We start from the raw sequence: 22,940 nt of genomic DNA on the forward strand, positions 1-22,940 counted from the left end.
TAGAAGACATCCGGGGTGCCTGGGTGGCTCAGTCTGGTAAGTGTCTGGCTCTTGATTTTGGCTCAGATCATCTCAGGGCTGTGGGCTCCAAGTTCAGCAGGGAGTCTGCTTGAGATTCTCTCTCCCTCTCCCTCTGCTCCTCCACCACGCGCCCGTGCACATTCTCTATCAATCTCTCAACTGATAAATAAAATCATCAAAAATATACATAGAACACATCCAGAAAGAAGTGGAAAGACCTGGAAAAGGAACTCTAAAACATAAATGTGATTATCAATGTGAAACTACAGCTCATCTGAAGTTCCTTTTTTGCTGACAATGCACACATGTATTTTGGACTAATGAAAAATATACGCTTTATTCTAACTAATTAAAAATTACTGTGCAGGGCGCCTGGGTGGCTCAGTCATTAAGCGTCTGCCTTCGGCTCAGGTCATGATCCCAGGGTCCTGGGATCGAGTCCCACATCGGGCTCCCTGCTCAGCGGAGAGCCTGCTTCTCCCTCTCCCACTCCCCCTGCTTGTGTTCCCTCTCTCACTGTGTCTCTGTCAAATAAATAAATAAAATCTTAATAATAAATAAGGTAAAGAATAATACAAAAAGCTATCTGCTGGTATAAATATAAAATACCGAGGATACACAGAGGCTAACACCATTGGTTGTCCATGGCCAGGGACACTGGGTGGCCAGAGATCAAAGCAGGGGTATGCTTTTCAACATCTTGGATCTTTTATTTTTGAATTATGTGACTGTATTTCCTATACAAGAACTAATTTTTTTTTTTTAAATCAGGAAGTGACTAACAGTTTTAGCACATTAATAGGATGTTGTGATTTGTGAGTCAAAGGCTTTCCAAATCACCGATTAGCAGCAGACACCCCTAAGGCAACCTAGAATTTTAAACATAAACTTAAAGATCAACTGTTCCTTCTCTCCCACGAGAGAAACCAGTAGTTTTGTGCCTCCCGGTGGGGGAGTGCCGCCAGCCATACTCCACCGGAGCTTCTCAGCTGCCTTGTAATAGAAGAAAACCTCCGAGACAGCACCAATTACCCAATCAGCTATAATTATACCTAATACCACAGCCCCGCAACCATTAGTGCTCTGTCTCCACACATCTACCCACTCCCCGTTTCCCCGGCCTTCCATGCCCCCCAGGGGAGCATTCACTCCCACAGCAGCCGACGGCACAGCTGCTGACCCCAGCACTCTGATCCAGGCTTTTGTGAGCTGACGCATTCAGGGAAGGGTCCTCTCTGAAGACCCACCAGAGAAACTCAGGCCCAACCTCAAGGTCAAGTAAGTTCAACTAAGTAACTCACCATCCTCTGAAGCCACGAGCAGGAATTTCTCAGAAGTGAAAATCTGCTTCTTCTCATCTACAATCAGCTGCCAAAAACCACTCAGTTTGGCCTCTGCAAGAAACAAAAGGTCACTCCACGACAGCTCCCTCCGTCCGGCATGGCTGGTCCCCTCCTGCCCGAAGCTGCTGGGGCTGGCTGCACTGACGGACCCTCTGCTGAGGCAGGCATGGCTGCGTCACTCCTAGGCTCACTGTCTCTCCCTCCCTGTTCGAGAACTAACCAGTCCTTCTGGTAGCACCGCCTGTGTGAAAACTTTCAGTGGTTCTCTGCTGCCTGGAATCCCCACCTACTCCAGGTGCCAGGCTGAAATACTTGACATTCACAGGTGCCTTCCCTGACTGAGGCTGGTTTGAACTCACACTGGGCTGTTCCCTTCCAGCCAGTGAAATCCCCGCTAGCCTTCAGGGCCCTCGTCCAAATGCTCCCTCCTTCATGAAGCCTTTCCCGACAGCCAACACCTAAACTAAGAGCAATCAATCCCTCCTTCAAAACTGCCCTAATGTCACATCCTGTCTTCAACGACAGATGTGTTTTTGCATCTCCTCTCTCCCACTACAGTAAAGCAGCTAAAACATGCGGAAGGCCGGTCATGTTCACCTCTGCCTCCCTGCCAAGACACCCAATGAAACTCGAGAAGAGCCGAACTCCACTTCCAACCGCAGGAATGAGTTCACGTACATCTGCAGGCAGAGTGGGACTAAAGCAAGCATGGACTACCAGGTAGCCACAAAAAGAAAGAGAAAGCTCTTCTGGTTGTCCTGATCTGGAATCTCTTCCAATGTGAGTTCAGTACAGAGTATGCCATTTACAAAGTCTGCTACCTGGTGTGTTTGGTCGATTACATATTGACTATTTCTGGGCAGGAAGTGGTAATACTGTCCAGGGAAGGGAACTTAGTGGCTAGAAGACTGGTTAAGGGGAAGTTTTTCAAGTTACACTCTAAAAATGTATAACCAATTAAAAAAAATGCCCCACTATACTAAACCCAGGTCAGTGTGGGCATCATATACAAACCCCCGTCCCAGAGCACTAAAACAACAGGGCAAAGGAGGACAGTGACGGAGTCCCCTGGATGTATTCCCATCTCCCAGCGTGACCCTGAGGCTCATCCCTGCAGATGACAAGGGGCCCTGTGGCTGACCCAGTGAGGTAGTGGCCACGCTGATCCTGTGAAATCCTCAACATCAAGACACTCCTCCCGGGGACTCTGAATGAGGCCTCATCTGCTACCGTGGGGAATAAGTCTAGACCCTTACCAGCCTGCGAGTCAGCCACAGAAAGCTTCGAGAGCAGCAAGGCTGCAGCAACCCCTTCGGTGACTGTGGGAACCTGAGTGCTTTGGGAGGCTGCCTTCTCCACCGTCTGGATGAGCAAAGGCAGCAAGTCCAGGGCCTGCAATAGTGTATCACCTATGGAGAGAGGACCAGCACCTTACAAAACACTTTGTCAAGGGTGACAAGATTACTCAAGAAAGGCGTTACCCACTCAGGTCCAAACTGGCTGACTGAAACACTGCAGTTACCTTGTGAAGTAGGGGACTAGACCCAAACTCTACAACCATAATGTTACAGCTAGAAGGATCCTTACAAATCCAACAGTCCAGCTATTCATCTGATCGGTAAGGAAACGGACCAAGAGAGATTAAGTAAGATGCCCAAGGCCACACAGCTGGTTCAGGGAGAGCCAGGGACACTGCAAACCTACCAATTTCTTTCTGGGGCTCTTCCCCAATACCAGACAAGCTCCGGACCCAAATTCTAAAACCAGAACCAATATGCTGACCTATGAACTAAACCCACTTAACAAAAAAGTAAATAAATAAATAAAGTGGACATCTGTTAAAACTATATCTAAACCAATGTTTTCTTAACTACTAAACATATTTCATTTGGAAGATACCATGGATTTGAATCCACAAAAACATTTAAAGGCTTATTTTATATCATGTGTATTTTGAAAGCATCAAATAGAAACAGCTCAAGCTGAAGAGACTAGAAGTCTCTGCTATCTAGAACTCAATCTAAAATCAAGACTGATCAACGCAGCAGAACTGCAAACTGACAGAGTACGGGCACTATAGAGAAGGGACACTCTTCTGTGGAATCAGCAGCTCTGGAATCTCCTAGATGTTTCTTTAAATACAGGTCATCAAAAGTGTAAACTTTTTTAAAGGAAGTACAAGCCTATCTCAGAGGTGGTGATTTTTACCTTGGAGATCAAGTTCCTACGCAGATTGGAAAGTTTCCTCTAGCTTTGCTTAGGAAAGAGGTGGAGGCCCACGCCCAAGTGACAGGTTTGTCAGCACCGAAGAAAGGGCAGTGGTTCGTTTTCAGTAATTCCCATGTAACGTTTCTATGAAGCTGGACTTTTTGAATCAGGCCTCTCACAATCCCTTCCCCGTGACTTCAGATAATACAGTGACAGGTTCTAGTCCCAGGCCCTCTCTGAATAAAGCTTTGTAACTTGAAGGTCTGATAAAGGGGAGAAGCCAGAATCTGTTGTGAAGACTGGGCACCGATTCCAGGCTTTGTGGATGACTAGGCCCGATGCTCCCAGAGGCTCAAAAAGAAGTGATGCTGAGTAAGCTGGACCACAAGGGAAAGCCTGGGATGGTGAGGATGCCCAGAAGACTCGGTCACCCCTGCAGGGGAGGCATCTCACCTCGGAAGCAGGCCAACATGCACTGCAGGTAGGCATGCCTCACTGCAGAGGTGGAGGTCTTAAGGCTGAAGGCTTTCTTGAACCATTCGGTGAGCTTCTTGGGCACTTCCGTGGTGAACCGGTTACACCAGAGAGCCAGGACAGAGACTGCATGCACCAAGGTGCCTTCGTGAACTAGGGCAAGAAGCAGAAGTCCGGTCAGTTCAGCGTCCTAGGCCCACGTCCAATCGCTGCCAGCAGTGCCCCAAAGCAAGCAGGAGTACAACGGGGGGGAAGCAGTAATGCTTCAGGGGAGGTCTGCCTTGAGAAGGGGTTCATGGCAGCTCTGAAGGTGAAAACCAGAGTCAGAGCGGGTCCAGACTGCATCCTCCCCATGCTGCAGTTACCTTCTTGCTGGAGGAACGGGATGAACATCTCAGCGACAGTCCCATTCAGGACTTGACTAGAAGGCCCAGACACCACGTGATGACTGACACTCCCAATCCCTGGAAGGCAGGGGATTTCCTGCTCAGCACAAAACCACAAACACGAGATTCTTCTTGCCGTTGCCCACTTCCCTAGCAGCCATGCCTCTCCCCTGGTCATCACTGCCCTTCCCTCAATCCTCCCTCCAGATGATCCTGCCTTTTACAGAAACCAGGCCTCCCGCTAGACTCAAACAAGTCCCACCTGCCACACAGGCAGGCAGCAGAGTCCTGGGAGCCAGGCTGGGATGTCCAGGACTGTCAGAGGAGTCAAGATCCAATGAAGGATCTGCCTTACTCACCAGTTACGTTACACCTCATCTACTACTACACTTACCACTACCCCAGAAGAGATTCTGTACCTGAGAGGACGCTTATCTTCTGGGCTACAATAGTCAGTTTTCCCTCCGAGCCTGAGAGGAGAGACGGCAAAGATTCAAAATTCTCATCTGCCATATTTCCCAAGGGGGTGATTAATGTGGTCATGTGTGTGACACCAAGATACAGTTTCTGATTCCAGAAGCAGCCTTTGTATTGTGAAGCTGCCTTAAAAATAACATTCCCTAGGTTTTTTTTCTGACTAAAACAGTAGTATGTTCTCACAGAACACTTGAGAAACAAAAAATATAAAGAAAAGCTAAGATACGTGCTACTACATTTAAAATCACCCACATGCCCACTACCCAAAAACATTATGAACATTTTGATGTGTTTCCCTCTAATTTTTCCTTTTATGCATAATGTTTACACTTAAAAAAAAAACAACTGAGATCACCTCTGTCTATACTGCCCTGCCCTGCGCATGCTAATGTTCACTTCACATGTTCACATTCTACTGCGACTGTTCTCCTGGCCACACGGCCTTGACACAAGCAGAATGGAGCCCGAAGTCCCAGGCAGGTCCAGGCACCCACACCTCAGCCATGCCCCCAGCCAGGAAGTCTTGCTCACCGCCAAGGATTGCAAACAGGTGCCTGGTCAGGGCTTCCATCGCTGAAGAGTCACTGCACTGGCGGGCCAGGTTCCGCAGCGCCAGCACAGCTTCGTCCATCAGGCGGGGACTGTTGGACTTCAGCTGACCTGGACGCAGAGAGCTGCAGCTCAGAAGCCGCCAAGGGCTGAGCATCCAGGCTTTCAGCTCTGTCTTCGCCAAGTTCCCAACTCTCCCATCCCAGCTAGGTATTCTCCTTATAAAGGATCTCAAGAAACTATGGAAATGTAGTTTCTTTCTAAACTGAGCTGTCCCCTGCCCTTTTCCCTAAAATAATTGGGAAAATACAACCAAAACCCAAGGTGCCATTCTAGGGGCCGGAGAGGGGTCATGATACTTACTAGCCAGTCCTTTCACGATGTCTAGGGCATACTGGCTGAGATCGAGAGTCACCGATGCCAGCAGACTGGAGATAGCTAAGGGGGACAGAAAGTACGCAGCAAGTCTGTCTCAGGTATAAATACCCATTTCTGCCCTACTCCCCAGCAAATGCTGTTAGGCCTTGCAGTCCAGCCACACAGAACCCCGACCACTCTTCATCTTCATACAGTCACATGAGTAGTCACACCTTTGTCCCTGGTTTCACATGCCACCTCCACACCAAGTTCAAACTATCTAGAGCAGAGGTTCTTAACCTGAATGGTTTCCAGATTCTTGGACCTCTAAAATTGTTTGCAGTATTCTAAGCAGATATACTTTTGTGCATCCTTTTAGCAAAAGGACCCATGACTTTCAACATATTCTCAAAAGGGTCCCTGATCTCTCCCCCAAGGTCCCAATGAGGTAAACGGTGAATACATACTTCACCCCACCCCCAAGTATCAGAGATGCAGCTCATCAGGCAACCCACCTCCCTCCCACCATCCTGTCTGATGGTGACCTACTTTCAATAACATTCTCTGGACTCCTAAGTAAGGACTTCTGTATGGTGGGCAGTATCAGATCCTTAAATTCCGAGTGGGACATGTATCGGAGCAGAGGGGCACAGTTATCCTACAAAGAGAAAGGAGTCAGGCACTCAGACCTCATGGGAACAAACGAAGAATAAAGAACAGCTCTGAATCAGAATTTTAAATTGGATTTAGCTTGTCTAGCTAAGGTCCACCTCTCACTCACCAAAAGATACTTCTGAGGCTTCACTTTGCTCATCAGGATGTTCTTCATATAAAAATCCAGCAGGGCACTCTAGACAATACAAAGACTATTTAGACCAACATTCTGAGTTATCTCATCACTGGCCTAAAGGATCCCTCTTGTGGGAGTGCCTCTAAAAATTATGAATCAGTAAAAATAAATATATATACATACATACACAAACAAATAAAATACAAATAATCAGTGCCCAAATTTCAGTGTCATGCACAGAGGACCCACTGATCATGCCACTTATCATTTTAAAACCTTCTACAGCTTTCCAGAGCTGCTGGGATTCAGTCCAAAGTCCCTGGCCTGGCTCAAGGCAGGCCGCCTCTCACAGCTCTCCGGCCCCACGCGCCTCCCCTGCTGGCTTCTCGTGGGCTGCTTTCTCTGCCCAAAATACCCCTCCTCACCTCCTCACCTTTTAAGTTCCTTCATTAGGGCTGTGCCCCCTGACCCATGGCCTCTGTCAGGTACCCCGCTACAGAGTATTACCACTTCCTGCCCTTTCCTTTGTAGCTCTTATCACAGATATAACTAGATGACTCTGTCTGACGGCAGACCCCTCAGACGCAGCTCCCCGAGGGCAGGGATCGTGGCTCCCCGGGCTCACTGCTGCAGCACCATGGGCAGCACAGGGCTTGGCACACGGCAGGTGCTCAGGTGTGGGAGAGTCAATCACTGCATGAACAGGCAAATCATCATCCCAGTAATTGCCAGGTTCTCCCTAAGCCAGAGCTGGAGGGAAAACTTTCCAGCTACTCAAACTTCATCTATCATGGAAAAAGGTCGGGGTCCCATATGAGAAAACCACCAAGCTTCAGATAAGGCCAGGAGCTGGGACCCCCAGGGCAAAACAAGCTCCCCACCCCCTCGCCTCCAGCAAGTCCACCTGCCTTGTGCCGGGTGACCACGTCCATCTCCTTGTGGCTCGTGCAGAACTGCACCAGCAGCCCCAGCATGCCTGCATAGTTCTGGTTGGGTTCTAGGCTGAGAATGGCTGCCAAGTACTGTTCCACCAGCCCAGGGTTCTGAAGGGGAAAGTGTAAGGCCGGTGTGTCACATGGCAGTGGGGGAGACACAAGAGCAGCAACGCCCACCGCCTCCCGCGCCCCCCGGCACCTCTCTCCACAGCTTGCTGAGCTTCTTCACAGCACCGTCCACCGCGTGCCGGTGGGAGCCGCCCAGCACCTCCAGCAGCAGCAGGCACTGCACCTCCACCTGCCGGGACATGACGTGTGAGTACAGGGGCTGTGGCCCTCACAGCCGGCCCAAGACCTTCATCGGGCCCACTCGACTCCAGCCAGATCCTCTTCCCTGCCCCCTCGCCCCCGACACTTGGCCCTGTCCCAGAATTACATCTGTTCACTCAAGCACTTCATTAATAAATACCAGCTGAGCACCTGTGAGTTAGACAGTGAAAACACATGGACAAAGAGACAGACATGGGCCCTGCTTTCATGCACCTTATAGTTCAGAGGGAGAAAAAGATACTACAAAAGAAACACACAGATGAATATATAATTCCAGTGAGGTAAGGGCCATGCAGGAAAAGGATAAGCATCCTGTTTCATACCTGCCTTGACTTTTCCTTCATTAATTCCACAAATATTTGCTGAATACTGACTAAATGGCAGGCACTACACTAGGCACTTTAGTTATGGACGTGAAGACCTATCAGATGATCCCAGCCAGTGTGGAGCTCCCTGTCCAACCCAGAGTGAAACACATCATAGGTGGGCGCCTGGGTGGCTCAGATGGTTGGGCGTCTGCCTTCGGCTCAGGTCATGGTCCCAGGGTCCTGGGATTGAGTCCCGCATCGGGCTCCCTGCTCCTTGGGAGCCTGCTTCTCCCTCTGCCTCTCTCTGTCTCTCATGAATAAATAAATAAAATCCTTAAAAAAAAAAAAAAACACATCATAGGTGCTCAACAGAAAAATCTCAGAGACTTTATATGCCACAAACACCCAAAGTCACTGGGGAGCAGTGTGAATGGCCACCCTGAGAAAAAGGGGATGCTTAAGAAGTCTGCTGCACTCTGTTTGCATGTGTACAAAATGACAGATGAACAAGGTTATCCACTGAAGCATTTTTTTTACAGTAAAAGGTTGTAAACAACATAAATGGCCATCAACAGGGGACTAGTTATATATACTGCAGGACATCCACTCAGAATTAGTAAACAGTTATCAAGAATGAGAAACTCTTCGGGCACCTGGGTGGCTCAGTCGTTAAGCGTCTGCCTTCGGCTCAGGTCATGATCCCAGGGTGCTGGGATCCAGCCCCGCATCGGGCTCCCTGCTCCACGGGAAGCCTGCTTTTCCCTCTCCCACTCCCCCCACTTGTGTTCCCCCTCTCGCTGTGTCTATGTCAAATAAATAAATAAAAATCTTAAAAAAAAAAATAGAACGAGAAACTCTTTATGTGCTACTCGAACAAATTCTAAATCTGGTTAAAGAAAAAGGTGGGTGGCACCTGGGTGGCTCAGTTGGTTAAGCTTCCGACTCTTGACTGCAGCTCAGGTTATGATCTCAGGGTTGAGATCAAGCCCTGCATCAGGCTCTGCGCTTAGCGCGGAGTCTGCTTATCCCTCTCCGGTCCCCTCTGCCCCTGCTTGCGCTATCTCACTTCATTAAGAAAAAAACCAAGGTGAAAGAAAAAGGTATTTTCAGTACACTGGTGTTTGTATAAAAAACCCTGTTCAGTTGTATATATAGAGGATATATCTACACACATAAGGAATTAGTAATAGAGGAACCTAGACGGCTAGAGAGGGAAACTGGTTATTGCTTTCTATGCTTGCTGAAACCACATTCAGAACTATATTGCTGTTCCCTCTTCCTAGAATGTTCTAACCCCTGATCTGGGCACAGTTTGTTCTTTCATATCCTTCAGGTCTCTGTTCAAACGATGCCTCCTCTGAGGCCTCCTCCCACGGTCACCCTGTACCGCACTCTCTCCATCTTCCTACCTGCCTTCCTGCTGTGTGACCTTCATCTTACCACTTATTAGCGGACCTCTGTGGTGTCTACCTTCATCACAAGAGTGTAAGCTCCGGAGGCGCCTGGGTGGTGCAGTCGATTAAGCACCCAACTCTTGGTTTCACCTCAGGTCGTGATCTTAGGGTCTTGAGATCAAGTCCCACATTGGGCTCCACGCTCAGCGTGGAATCTACTTGTCCCCTTCCCTCCCCCTCTGCCCCTCTGCACATGCATGCACACACACGCTCTCTCTCAAATAAATAAATAAATCTTTAAAAATAAATCTTTAAAAAAAAGCTCTTGGGCGCCTGGGTGGCTCAGTCGTTAAGCGTCTGCCTTCAGCTCAGCTCATGATCCCAGGGTCCTGGGATCAAGTCCCACGTCGGGCTCTCTGCTCAGCAAGGAGCCCGCTTCTCCTTCCCCCTCTGTCTGCTGCTCCCCCTGCTTGTGCTCTCTCTGTCTAATGAATAAATAAAATCTTTTAAAAATAAAAAAAATTCTAAAAGCTCCTTAAAAAGAGGTATAAGCTCTAAGAGGGCAAGATCCTCTTTCTTGTTCCCAACTTTTGCTCCAGCTCCTAGAACAGTGCCCAGCACGTAGAGGCCCTCAACAGATACTTGAGCGACTGAATGCATTCTGACCCACGTGTACGGTCGACATTGGCAACAAGTGAAGGAAAAACCTAGATTCGAGACACAGGAAAAACAAACATGGTCTCACATTCCTGATGTGTTCTGTCCTATAAACACAACACTCTAGGGATGACCCCTGCCACTCCCTAACCCACAAGCATGCTTACTTACCTCGGATAATGGCTGTAAGAGATCACTGCAGATAAGCCAATGAGGGAGGCATGATAAAGCATCTTATAAAGAGGCCTTGATAGCAATGAAACCCACAGTCTGAAGGGGGTCCAATTCCACTACCCATTACCTGCCAGGTTTCAGTGTCCTTATCCTTCAGTCAATCACTGATGGCCACTCCATGGTCATCCCCAGCGGCATGCTGGGGAAGCTTCCAGGGACGGAGCCATCACTGTGTCTTACTAGCAGGCTGCTTCAGGAGAGGAGCCACAGTTTTCTAGTGCCACTCCTCATTTAGCTGCACAGCCCTCTGTATGTCTCCACAGCCCTCTCACACCTCGTCTTGAGCCCCTCTTCACGACAACTTGTGGAGCTGGATGGGGTAGGTGGCACTTTTTCCCATTTAGCAGAAACGGGCAACAGGCTCAGAAGTTACGTACACGGCCAAATATCACGGCCGAGAATCAGAGCCACACCTCAGGCTCCTTTTCAATGAACTGTAAGACCATTCCTCTTGCCCTCCAATAAGCCTATCTAGATATTCGAAAGAACCTCCCAATCTGGCCTACTGGGCTATCTCTAGTTAGCAGACATGTTGAAAGGCAAGGCAGGGAATGTGTAAGAAGCAGGCATAGAATGGGAGGAGAGAACTAAAGGATCAAAACACATGGCAAGAATTCCATCCCATTAGCCAGTTCGACACTAAAATCCAAACACGGGGAAAGGAATGATTAGCCAGAAAAAAAAAAACGATTTACATTATTGCAATTTCTGATTTACTTGCTCTCTGGCTGTCTTCCCCGCTCTGGCCTGTCAAGTCTTCCATGTATGCCATGAAGGCAGGAATTGCCTTTCTCTTGCTGATCAGTGTACTCCCAGAGCCTAGCACCATGCCTGACAGAGAAGCTCATAAATAGATGGATGTTATTAGGTTGCACTCATGCCCATCCACCAAAGTCACCCAGCACTGAGAAGAGCACTTGCCAGAGAAGGTGCTTAAACATGTCCCAACTCTGCGCGGAGAGCTGCCCATCGCTATTCCAAAGACCCAGGGAACTTACCAGTTTGTTCCAGATGTCTCCTTGCCGCTTGGCTCTCGAGGGAAAGACAATGCGCACCAGTAAGCAGGTCCAGGACAGGGCCAGCAGGGCGGCAGAGCCGCTACTCTTACTGTTGGGGGGGGAGGGGGCCACAGGATAAGTGCAGGGCAGCAGCCTTCGTCTTGAGGACAAATGCTCAACGAAAGGCCCGGCCCTTGACCCACAACCAGGCAGAACTTGAACCTGGTTCCTCATAAGTCATCTGTAACCACTTAGGACAAGGAATGCAGGCCTTGTCAGCCAAATTCCCACCTCTCAGCACTCATAACTATAGAAGCAAAAAGATGGTTTCCCCTCTTCGGCGGCCATTTGGTTTCCCCTCAAAATGGCCTCGCTTCCACTGGTTTCCCAACCCTGCTCCTCAGGAAAGTGGTTTGTCCACTGAGCCTGACATCCTGGCTCCTCCCTCCACTGCAGCAGGCTGACTGCTGGCGCCACTCAGAGTTTCAGAGAGGAAAGAGAGACATGCTCACACCTGCTCAGCGCAGCTCATCTGCACCAGCTTCTCCCAGACAGGACTCCACCAAGCCCCGGTAGGCCGTACCTTTCTCTCTTACCTGGGTACACCAGCTTTGGAGCCAATGCCTGAAGACTGCAGAGAGTGCAGAAGGTTCTTCGCAGTGGCTTCTGGCTGGGCCTCAGCCAACTGCTGGATGGCTGCCTGCAGGGCCCTGCGGGAGGCTGCATCTCTAAGGGGAGGAATGAAGGGGAAAGGTGATCACTGGGGGTAGGGAAAGGCGGCTTAGGCCAAGCACCGGTCTTTCTCTGGAAAATTGGATTGTACTGGATTCCAGTGGATCACAGATGATGGGATTAGGAAATAACTAGAGAAATCTACCTCCTCCTGGAGTTCTAGAAGCAGCTAATAAGAGCAGATGAGCCATCAAGGCTGTGAGGGCGACACTGACCTCTATGGAACACTTACTACGGGCCTCAAACTAGGCCAAGTGCCACTCATGACGTGGCAGGCACTGTTTCAGGAGCTCTATCTACACTTACTAACTACCATCTATGAGGTAGATAACAGCACCATCCGCATTCAGCAGGTAGGGAAAAGAGACACAGGGAGGTTAAGTAACTTGGCCAGGATCCAACAGCTAGGATGGGACACAGCTCCGAAGCCTGGGCTCTAACCACGCTCCCGCACCGCCTCTCTGAGCAATCTGAGCAAAGGGCTGGAGGCACAGGGCCTTCCGACGGGACTCACCTATACCGGTGCAGAGTCAGGCAGAATAATTTGCAGAGCCCTTTCACTGCTCCCTCTGGCAGATCTGAAACCAAAGATCACACAAAGATTAGTCAATAAAAACTACTTCGTGAGCACCTGCTTGAGCCAGGCATTCTGCCAGACATGATCTCTACCCATCGGACACTTCCTGTAGGTTAGAAATGGAATTCCCTAGAGGAAAAATCCGCAGCAAAATCGGACTCCAGGAAAACAGCTGGTCCAGAAAGGCTCTCAGGTAAACCTGTGTTAAACGAGCACAACGAAGGAGATGCGGTGGCCTCAAAAATCTAACATGCTGGCAAGTGGCGCTTCTGGGCCGCCGGGACGATTCTGCTCCTGAGACCTGGGTGCTGGTTACACAGGTATGTCTAGTCTGTGAAGATTCAGTGGGCTGCTCGCTTATGGTACGTGAAGTCTTTATGTCTCTTCTAATAAGTGGTTTTTAAAAATAGGACAAAACTGGGCGCCTGGGTGGCTCAGTTGGTTAAGCAACTGCCTTCGGCTCAGGTCATGGTCCCGGAGTCCTGCAATCGAGTCCCGCATCGGGCTCCCGGCTCAGCAGGGAGCCTGCTTCTCCCTCTGACCCTCTCCCCTCTCATGCTGTTTCTCTCTCTCTCTCTCTCAAATAAATAAATAAAATCTTAACAAAAAAAAAAAGGACAAAACTGGGATGCCTGGATGGCTCAGTTGGTTAAGTGGCTGTCTTTGGCTTAGGTCACGATCCCAGGATCCTGGGATCGAGTCCCGCATCGGGCTCCTTGCTCAGCAGGGAGCCTGTTTCTCCCTCTGCCTGCCACTCCCCGTTTGTGCTCTTTCTCTCTGACAAATAAATAAATAACACCTTTTTTTTTTTTTAAAGATTTTATTTATTTGACAGAGAGAGACACAGCGAGAGAGGGAACATAAGCAAGGGGAGTGGGAGAGGGAGAAGCAGGCTTTCCGCTGAGCAGGGAGCCCGATGCGGGGCTCGATCCCAGGACCCTGAGATCATGACTCAAGCCGAAGGCAGACACTTAACGACTGAGCCACCCAGGCGCCCCTAAATAACACCTTTTTAAAAAATAAATAAATAATAAAAACAGGACAAAATTAATGTACTCTGAGGGATCAGAGAAGGGCAAGAGCACCTCTAACTGGAGGGGCTTCCGAAGGTTCTAAGGACACATAAGCTTGGCCTAATACATTTGAAGGCTATGGAAAAGTGGAGAGAGAGACAAGTACACGCTGAATAGCGTTAACCGCAGGAGCCCATGTGCATGGGCGAGAATGCATAATGCCCAACAGGACACATGAGGAGGAAGAAGAGGAGAACTTAATTAGCACTCACAAGGGGCCAGGCCCTGCTCTAAGCACTGACACACAATTCCTCATTTAATCCCTGTAAAGTGGGTAACTGAGGCCACTTTAAGATGAAGAAACAGAAGCCCAAGAAACCTAGCAGGCCAGCCACGTGAAAGAGAAACTCTGGTTGTAACAACAGGGGTCAATAATGGGAAACCACCCTGTGGCCAGTTCTGCCTGCCAGACTGAAGCATGCAGACGAAAGGCTCCCTGCTCCGTGTGAGTGGGGGAATATAAGCCACAGTGTAGGGCAAAGTGCACCCCACGGGAGGCACTGAGAGCCAAGGGTTCGCACAGCGCCTCACACCTCAGGTACTCCAATGATGGGGACAAATGAAGGAGAGGCAGGGACCTCGTCCCTCCCAGGGCCCTGAACACTTGTATTGGTCCCCTGGACTTGGAGCTATTTCAGTGACCAAGGAAAAGAGTGACTGGGGCCAGAAACAGGTCGTGGCTGAGAGCTAACACACACTGGGTGCTCACCAGAGTCAGGCACAGTGTTAAGCACCATCCATACATGTTCTCATTTCTCCTCACACTAACCCTCTGAGGGAGACACTATTGCTATCTCCATGCTCAAAGCAAGGAGACAGGCTCAGATGAGTTAAGTAACTTAAACCAGGTCATACAGCCTGAAAGTGACAGGGCCATGGCTAGAACACAGAGCCTGTCTGACCCAAGCCAAGCCCTTCATCAGTGACTGCTACGCTAGAGGCTGGTGACTGGAAAGAGCAGGCACATCAGTGAGCTTCAGGGTTCAAGTACATGCAGGCAGGACTGAGGAAAGCATCAGAGGCACCTCAGGGCCTCATGGGATGACCCATGCTGACCGTCTGTATCCAGGGCTTAGGCAGCTTTGAGAAAGTCTTCGACTCCCAGCCCGGCAGAAAATACCTCTCCCCACCTTTGCTTACCTCACTTCGTTATCTACCACCCTAACAAAGGAGACGCCAGAATGATTGTTGCTACCCAATGGCTCCTCCTTAGACTAGGAAAATTAGAAAATCAAGAGTTAAAGTTTTTTTGTTTTTGTTTTTTTAAAGATTTTATTTATTTACTTGAGAGAGAGAGAGAGAGAGCAGAGGGAGGGGGAGAAGCAGACTCCCGCTGAGCAGGGAGCCTAATGCGGGGCTGGATCCCAGGACCCTGGGATCATGACCTGAGCCAAAGGCAGACACTTAACCGATGAAGCCCACGTGCCCCAAGAACTAAAGATTTCATACAGGGTAGTTAACTTCCCACCATCAACTTGCACATGAAAGATGACTAAACATCTCACAAATATTATTCACCCTGAGTGGCAGAACTTCAGGGTGGCTGAGGAGTAAAATCACTCTGAAAAGGTCTTGAGTAATTCGTAAACCTCACTTATACATGTCAAATGCCTTCCTCCATAAAATGGGAAAAGTGCAGTATTCAGCAGTTACACTGTAGCTCAGAAGGTGTGTACGGCTAGTACCTTGTCACATGGCAGCCTTTTCTAACTACAACCCTGTGATGAAAAGTGACCAGAGAGACTTCTGAAGGTGCCATAAAACTCGTACAGTAAAGTGTTAACGCAGAGGAAAATCTCTTAGAAGCTGACAAACAGGAATATACTGAATTTACACGCAACTTTAAAAGGCTTGGGTATATAACCAGGCGGCAGTGGATCAGAAGCAGCAAATGAGCACTTGGGTGAAGCAGGCTCTTTACTCACAAGAAGTGAAAGCTGAGGGAAAGGGAGACCCAACTCTACACAGCCACGATCCTCAGACTTCAGCAAATGCAGGAGTCACCTAGAGGGCTTGTTGAAACGTAGATGCTGGGCTCAGCCCCTGTGGTTTCTGAATCTGAGTTTCTGGGATGGAGCTGAGAATCTGTATCTCAAACAAGTTCTGACATGATGCTGATGCTGCTGGTCCAGGGACCACACTTTGAGAGCCAATGCTATACAGTAAAAACACACCAAAAGGTAACTCAAAAGTTAATTCATTTTTATTGGATGAAAGCAAACTAGTCCAAGGGGTGTCTGGGTGGCTCAATTGGTTAAGTGTCTGCCTTCGGCTCAGGTCATGATCCCAAGGTCCTGGGATCGAGCCCTGCGTCGGGCTCCTGCTCAGCAGGGGAGTCTGCTTTTCCCTCTCCCTCTGCCCCTGCTCGTGTGCTCTCTCTCTCTCGATCACTCTCTCTCTCTCAAATAAATAAAATCTTAAAAAAAAAAAAAGTAAGAAAAAGAAAAGCAAACTAGTCTTTTTTTTTTTTAAGTTCCAGTATAGTTAACATACAGTTATATGAAGGCAAACTAGTTCTACATACCCCAATGGGTTGTAGGGATAGCCCTCAGTTACAGTACAGAATCAGGATAACTACGCATGCTCAATATTTCCGAAAATGTGTTCCCCAGACCCCAAACAGGTTTTCAGGAAAAAAAAAAAAAAAAAGAGGTTCAAGGAAAATACTGGATTTAAAGCTTAATAAAGTTAGAACTTTAGAAAGTTAGAACTAAAGAAAGCTTCATAAAGTTAGAACACCTTCCTGGAATATGCTGTGAATCTCCCAGAGGGAAGTAGAAAATGTGACATGTCCTAGACTTAATTGACCTTGGAATCTTTACTGGTCAAATCACCTATTACCATCTTGCTCACTTCCATGGAACAGACCGAGAAAAATGGTGCCCCGAGTCATACAGAAAATGTTTTTGCATCTAGTTAAATTACTTAAGCTTATTGGTATCTTTAAGAAATATTTCCAATCAAAATGGTTAAAACTGGAAAAAACCTTTGGTACCTAAATGGATCAACTCTCTGCTAACCCAACTGTTTCAATGGTTTCAATGCACAGTAGAACAAGCAAATACGGCAAGGGAAGGCAGAAGGTGCCTCGAGGAGAAGAGGCAGCGATGGTTCTAAACAGAAAGCAAACTTTGCTCTGAAATGGAATTGGCTCTCAGCCACACGGATGGAAAATAAATACCTTTTCCGGCAACACATTTCCCCAGTTCACTGAGGATTTCTCTCCGTTCCTTCACACTGGCTGTTGTCACCTTGCCCGCAAAACGCTTTAGTGTCTCGGAAACCTGTGAAGACCAAACCCACAGCAGAAATTTCAGCAAACTACAAAACAATGAGTGTGTGTGTGTGTGTGTGTGTGTGTGCGCGCGCACGCGCGCGTGCACACTGGGGAAAGGGGTGCAGAGTTCAGAGCGGTTCTCTCTGACCCAAGGTTTCTCAACCTCCACACTGCAGACATTTGGAGCTGGGTAATTCTTGCTGTGAGGCCGTCTTCCTACGTTGTAGGATTCCAAGTGGTGTTCCTGGCCTCTACACCCTAAATGCCAATAACAACACTCCACTCCTCCTGCCTCAGCTGACAATCCAAACTGTCTCCAGACATTGTGAAATGTCTCCTGGTGGGCAAAATCACCCCCAGGTGACACGTACTACTTTAACCCAGTCAACTACTCAATACACCTTACTTAAGTTTAGACAAAAAGAGGCAAGGCAAAAGGCCAAAACCTCAGGACAGAAAAACAGCCTTTCAGAATTATGTAGAATCCAGTGAGGGCCCACTACATGCCCGTGTGTTCCCTCTACTCAGCTCATGTCAGCCTCCCACATAGGCCATGTCCACATCCTGGCAGGTCATTCGAGGAGAAGCACATTGGCTGAAGGGTGGAAAAGTAAAGAGACTGAATCCCAGCTCTGCCTCTTACCAGCTGTGGAAACTCAGTCAAATTCTGTCATCTCCTTGGATGGCTCAGTCATCCAAGGGTGGCTTGTCAGTTAAGCGTCCGACTCTTGATTTCAGCTCAGGTTATGATCTCAGGGTCCTGGGATTGAGCCCTGTATTGGGCTCCGTGCTCAGTGGGGAGTCTGCTTAAGATTGTCTTTCTCCCTCTGCCCCTCTCCCCTGCACACTCCCTCTAATAAATAAGTAAATCTTAAAAAAAAAAAAAAATTACGTCATCTCCTTGACCATCAGTTCCCTATCTACACCATGCCAGGTAATAGCACCCACCTCCCAGGACGGTTAGAAGCTAAGGGAGAGAGCCTGTGTAGAGCATTTACTCTTCTCTCAGCACAAGGTCAGCTATTACTGCCAATAAGCCTTTCAGGTAGGCATCAGTATCCCCCCTTTACATGTGATGAAAGAGCAGACTCCCAGAGGAGAAGCCATTGCTCAGACTGGGCTTGAGAGCCATAGCACCTGCATTTTTGAAACTAAGCCTGAAAGTGATAGGTCTATAAACCACTGCCAACCAGCTCTTAGCTTTCAACCACCATCCACATTAGCACAGCTGCATCCCCTGCACTTGAGCGGGGGGGCGGGCGCGGGGAGAGTAGTTTGCAAATATTACTGAAAATCTGCTCCTGAGACATATTCTCCAAGCTAGAGAACAGACAAGTCATGAATACATGAGCACTAGAAGAGGCCATGATAAGACCCAAGTAACTAACACACTGGTGCCTTCATCTTTTTCTTCTAAGGCTATTTCAGAGACAGGCCTTGGTAGTAAAATAAGATTCAAGGGTGTATAGAGCAACAAAATTATGCTAAGTTTTTCTTATATTTACATCCCTGATATAATTCTACTGGCAATAAGTAAACTCATGCCAAAACTCTGTCTTCCACATAAGTGATTGTTTTAATACTGTCTTTTGTTTTTATAGTCATATATGCAGATAATTAAAGAGTCAACATCATGTCAACTATACTTCGAAAAAAAAAAAAAAAGTCAAAGCTGAAGAGATCTGGGAAGTCTGCTAAAAAAAACCAGTCTCTTGCCTTCACTCCCCAAGGGCACCCTCTTTCACCAATTCTGGCTCAAGATTTTGGAGTTACCTCCATAATCTCTAAATAACTTGTCTGTGACACTACTATTTTTCAGTTTTATTGCTTTTTATAACAGCTCTTTCTCCAACCTCACTTCATACCCTCCTCTCTTCCCCAACGTAATTCCTCAGTTTCGTAATATGAGCTAGCTCAGTAGTCAGTGTTTACACTGTATGTAAATGGTAGGCATTCAACCTCCGATTATTTTTTTAAGATTTTATTTACTTATTTCTAGAGAGAGAGCACAAGAGCACACGTGCATGTGTATATGTACCCAAGCAAGCGGAAGGAGGAGCAGAGAGAGAATCTCAAGCAGGCTCCCGGCTGAGTGTGGAGCCCGACCCCACAACCCCAAGATCATGACTGGAGCCTAATTCAAGAGTTGGACACCCAACCAAACCACCCAGGAGCCCCATTCAACCTCCATTTAAAGATTTTATTTATTTGTCAGAGAGAGAGAGAGAGAGAGGCAGGCAGGCAGAGGGAGATGCAGGCTCCCTGCTGAGCAAGGAGCCTGATGCAGGACTCAATTCCAGGACCCTGGGATCATGACCTGAGCCAAAGGCAGAGACGGTTAAGTGACTGAGCCACCCGGGCGTCCCTCAACCTCCATTTAATACACTATGTTTACTATCCTACACAGCTTTATTAACCCTGGAGTTAATAAATGCCCTTTCCCACCTCACCTCAGTTTGCCTTGTTTTATCTGTGCTAATTTGCAGTTCGATCCCAAACTATTTGCCACTTCTCTAAATCTCAGTACATTTGGGCAGATCAGGTATTCTACCAAATTCCAGCTTCCTGAAGAAATCTCTCCCAGAACTTGATGACCTGCCCCAATTTGGCAAGTGATCCTCTATAGATGGGACACAGTGTATCACCCTGAAAATGTACTCTTTCTTGTGTTTAGATGGAGCACATCCTCCATTTTGTGGAGTCTTTGCAAATCTGAAAATGTTGTAGCTTCACACTTTGACTTAAGTTTGTTCAGATACAGAATAGTAGATTGAAATCATTTTCCCTCAGACTACCGAAGACATTTCTCAATGAACTCCAGCTTTCAGTGTTGTTACAAAATCCAGTGCCATTCTGATTTTTGATCCTTTGTATGAGACCTGACTTTTCCCCCTGCAAACTTCTAGGATCTTCTCTTTGTGTCCAAGGCTCTAAAGTTTCATGCTAATGTGCTTTTTGTGAGTCTGTTTTCATCTACTGTGCCCAGCATTTTTGATCTGTAAACACACCCTCCGTTCAGGGCAAGTTTCTTGAATTACTCTGCAGATGATTTCCTTGGATATTGGGCCTCCTACACCAGTCCTCACAGTGATCCTGTTTTACACTCCCCAGAGAAAAAAGTCCAGGCTTTTGCCAAGGTGGACAAGGTGGAGAAAGACAGCTGGGGATCTGACTGCATGTGAAAAGAGCTTTCAACCAATCCTCCTAATTTAGCCCCTCCCACTCACCCTCACTTCCAGAGGTTAGCCGATACCCCCAGCTCCCATCTGTCAGAGATGCTGCCATGTGAATCAGGTTGCTTCTCAGCTTTCCCAACTGTTGGCTTAGGATTTCTTTTCCTTGGGTCTGCTAAATCCTTGCCATTCATCACCTTCTAGTTTCCAAAAGTTTGCTGCTGTTGTCTGTCCCCCATTCTCCCAACCTTTGTGGGGTTACTTTTTTTTAAAACCTTTTACTAGTTTTAGTGAGGGTTGAGGAGACACCAAAAATAGATGCATGAAGACAACCCACTCTCTACCTAGAATTCCCACATAGCTGTCTTTCCAGGATAATATTAAATTCTTGGCTATAGTTTCTCTCTCACAAAGTTGAAAGAACCTTTTTAGGTTCAAGGCCCTACTTTCTCTTAATCAGAAAATGAATTGAGACCCTGTCAGAAAATTGAAGAAATGCACACCAAGATCTTTCAGATAAGTCTTTTGTTGGTGTGACCAGATGCAAACAGCTTTAGAGTTCAGAGGTTTCTCTCTAGAGTGGCACTGTCCAAAAGAACCTTGTGATGATGGAAATCCTTCCTTCCACATGTGGCTATCCACACACTGAAATGTGGCTAGTGCAACTGAAGAACTAAATTTTTCATTTACTTTTAACTAACTTAACTAGCCATTAAATACCTACATGGCTAGTGGCTACCATACCGAACAACACAGCTCTAGAGAGATGTTTCTGCACTTGAGTATGAATGTTAAACATTCGGTATGTGTCCCCTAACCCCTTCCAAAATACCCAACAGACTAAGCTTTTCTTTTCAGGATTCAGTATAACACAACTTGAAACAAATTACCAGCCCCCTACACAGGAAATTCTCAATAGCAACCTCCAAATGTTCCCTAAGTGCTCACTCTCCGGCCTCAGGGCCTCCCTATCATAATCAATTAGTCTCCTCTCCCAGGAGATCCAAGTAAGCCAAGCTGTCCCTTGGCCACGGGTTTCTTTTTCCCATATTATTGTCTTTTCGTTCTAAAACACTCATAACTACAAACGAGGCTAAGGTGGAGGAAAAAGTTTTTCCCAAGTCCTTCCCACCCTACAAGGTACTCACAGGTGATAACACTCAAGGGTGATAAGGCTCTTCCAAGGTAGTAGCGGTTCTTTTACTTCCAACCCTGGCCCTAATAACAACCACCAACGTATGAAGTGCCCTACTTTATCTCACTGAATCCTCACAAGCCTCTACCGTAGGTACTACCGTAGCCCCATTTTATAGACGAAAAGACTGAGACTTGGCGGAGCTAAGTAACTTGCCCAGCGTCTCATGGAAATCAACGAGCTGGGACTCAAACTCGGATCTGTATAAATCCAAAGGCTATGCGCTAAGTCCCTGCACATAGCAGGTGCTCGAGAAACGTTTGCTGAACGTAAAGTTTAAGGACGAGTCTGCGCTGGCCGGGGCTCACTGCCGGAGGGCTCGGAGAAATGCAGCAGAGCCTCGTAAAGGTGGACTTCTGCAACTCCAGGGTCAGGGAGGGCCCCGCCGGGCTCCAGCTACCGAAGCCCAGGCCGGAGCCCCTGACTCCTCCAGCCCGGGGTTGGCCTGCGCCGCGAGGGCCGGGCCGGACCAGGAGCCGCGAGGGGCCGGCCCGAGACGGCCCCGGGGCCGCGCCCTCCGCAGCCACTGCCCACCGTACCCCTAGGCCAGCGGCAAGAACGGTCTGGCTCGACGGCCGCCGTCCACACCCAGTCGCTGGCCGCGTTGGCCCCACAGCCGCCCGCCTCACCTGCGTGTCCGCCGCCATCCTGCCGGCGCTGACTCCGGAACCGCTTCCGGAGCGCTTCCGGGTCACAGCGCGGGCCCACGCGGCAGGGCGAGGCCAGGAGCCCGCCGGGGCCGGACCTGGCGCCCCCGGGCGGGACGGCGGCCGCTGCAGCCTGGGCGGGGCGGCGGGCAGCGGGATGGAGTTCCTGGGCCGGCGCCGGGAGCAGTCGAGGCCTCCTCCCCAGGGCCTGCTGCTCAGCCCCCCGGGGCCCTTCTCAGCTTGGCCCCGTGGGAGACGAAGGTCTTTGAGGATTTGTAATTCGGTGAGACCGCCCCGTAGCTTTCGACTCGCTTCGAGTTCGCAGGTCCGGCCCGGACTCCCCCACGTGGCCTGTGCTGAGCGAAGACCACATTCTTTAGAGAAAGGAGTTTCTTAAATGGCAGAACTGACTTAGGTAAAAGGGAGATGCATCTTCTGAGCTTGTAACCAGCGGCGGACAACCAGTTAGAAAACAAGGGGGAGGTCTGGCTGCCGGGGAAGGATTCAGGAGCTGAGGGGGGGCTGCTCAGGCATAAATGTCCCAGACTGGGGATAGGCAAGGCCACAGGGTGGGCGCCTAAGGGCAGTAAAGGGCCTCATGATCCATGAGGCATGGTCTAAATTTTCAGTGTGCAGAGACGGACCAACTCTACAGTGTAGAGAAGGGGGTCTGTGCAGCTTAGCTGTTGGCCCTCCTAGCAGTGGCCCTCAAAGTGTTAGAAACCTAGTTACAACAAATACCTTTCCATCAGGACCCAGTACAGATTTGTAACCACAAGGAAACACTTACCCTTGCAGCAATCAC

General features: G+C 48.6%; 1 protein-coding gene across 3 annotated transcripts in view; it reads right to left on the reverse strand.

Moving 5' to 3' along the window:
- Positions 1 to 22,170, reverse strand: part of GCN1 (GCN1 activator of EIF2AK4) — a 57,928-nt gene extending 35,758 nt beyond the window's left edge. For 2 of the 3 annotated variants that reach the window (XM_035017126.1, XM_035017127.1), the window contains exons 1-16: positions 22,118 to 22,170; positions 17,025 to 17,127; positions 12,708 to 12,771; positions 12,058 to 12,189; positions 11,462 to 11,570; positions 7,740 to 7,838; positions 7,514 to 7,648; positions 6,597 to 6,665; positions 6,365 to 6,473; positions 5,822 to 5,896; positions 5,441 to 5,569; positions 4,852 to 4,902; positions 4,412 to 4,510; positions 4,026 to 4,199; positions 2,621 to 2,773; positions 1,323 to 1,415 (exon numbers count right to left, since the gene is read on the reverse strand). In XM_035017126.1, coding sequence (XP_034873017.1) covers positions 1,323 to 1,415; positions 2,621 to 2,773; positions 4,026 to 4,199; positions 4,412 to 4,510; positions 4,852 to 4,902; positions 5,441 to 5,569; positions 5,822 to 5,896; positions 6,365 to 6,473; positions 6,597 to 6,665; positions 7,514 to 7,648; positions 7,740 to 7,838; positions 11,462 to 11,570; positions 12,058 to 12,189; positions 12,708 to 12,771; positions 17,025 to 17,127; positions 22,118 to 22,135 — 1,612 coding nt within the window. In that variant the 5' untranslated portion in view covers positions 22,136 to 22,170. The remainder of the gene's footprint in view (positions 1 to 1,322; positions 1,416 to 2,620; positions 2,774 to 4,025; positions 4,200 to 4,411; positions 4,511 to 4,851; positions 4,903 to 5,440; positions 5,570 to 5,821; positions 5,897 to 6,364; positions 6,474 to 6,596; positions 6,666 to 7,513; positions 7,649 to 7,739; positions 7,839 to 11,461; positions 11,571 to 12,057; positions 12,190 to 12,707; positions 12,772 to 17,024; positions 17,128 to 22,117) is intronic. The other variant, XM_035017125.1, reaches the window with a different exon arrangement.
- Between the last annotated feature and the right edge of the window lie 770 nt (positions 22,171 to 22,940).

This window comes from Mirounga leonina, unplaced genomic scaffold (genome assembly GCF_011800145.1).
Source record: "Mirounga leonina isolate KUSES-001 unplaced genomic scaffold, KU_Mleo_1.0 Mir_171, whole genome shotgun sequence".
Taxonomy (NCBI): Eukaryota; Metazoa; Chordata; class Mammalia; order Carnivora; family Phocidae; genus Mirounga; species Mirounga leonina.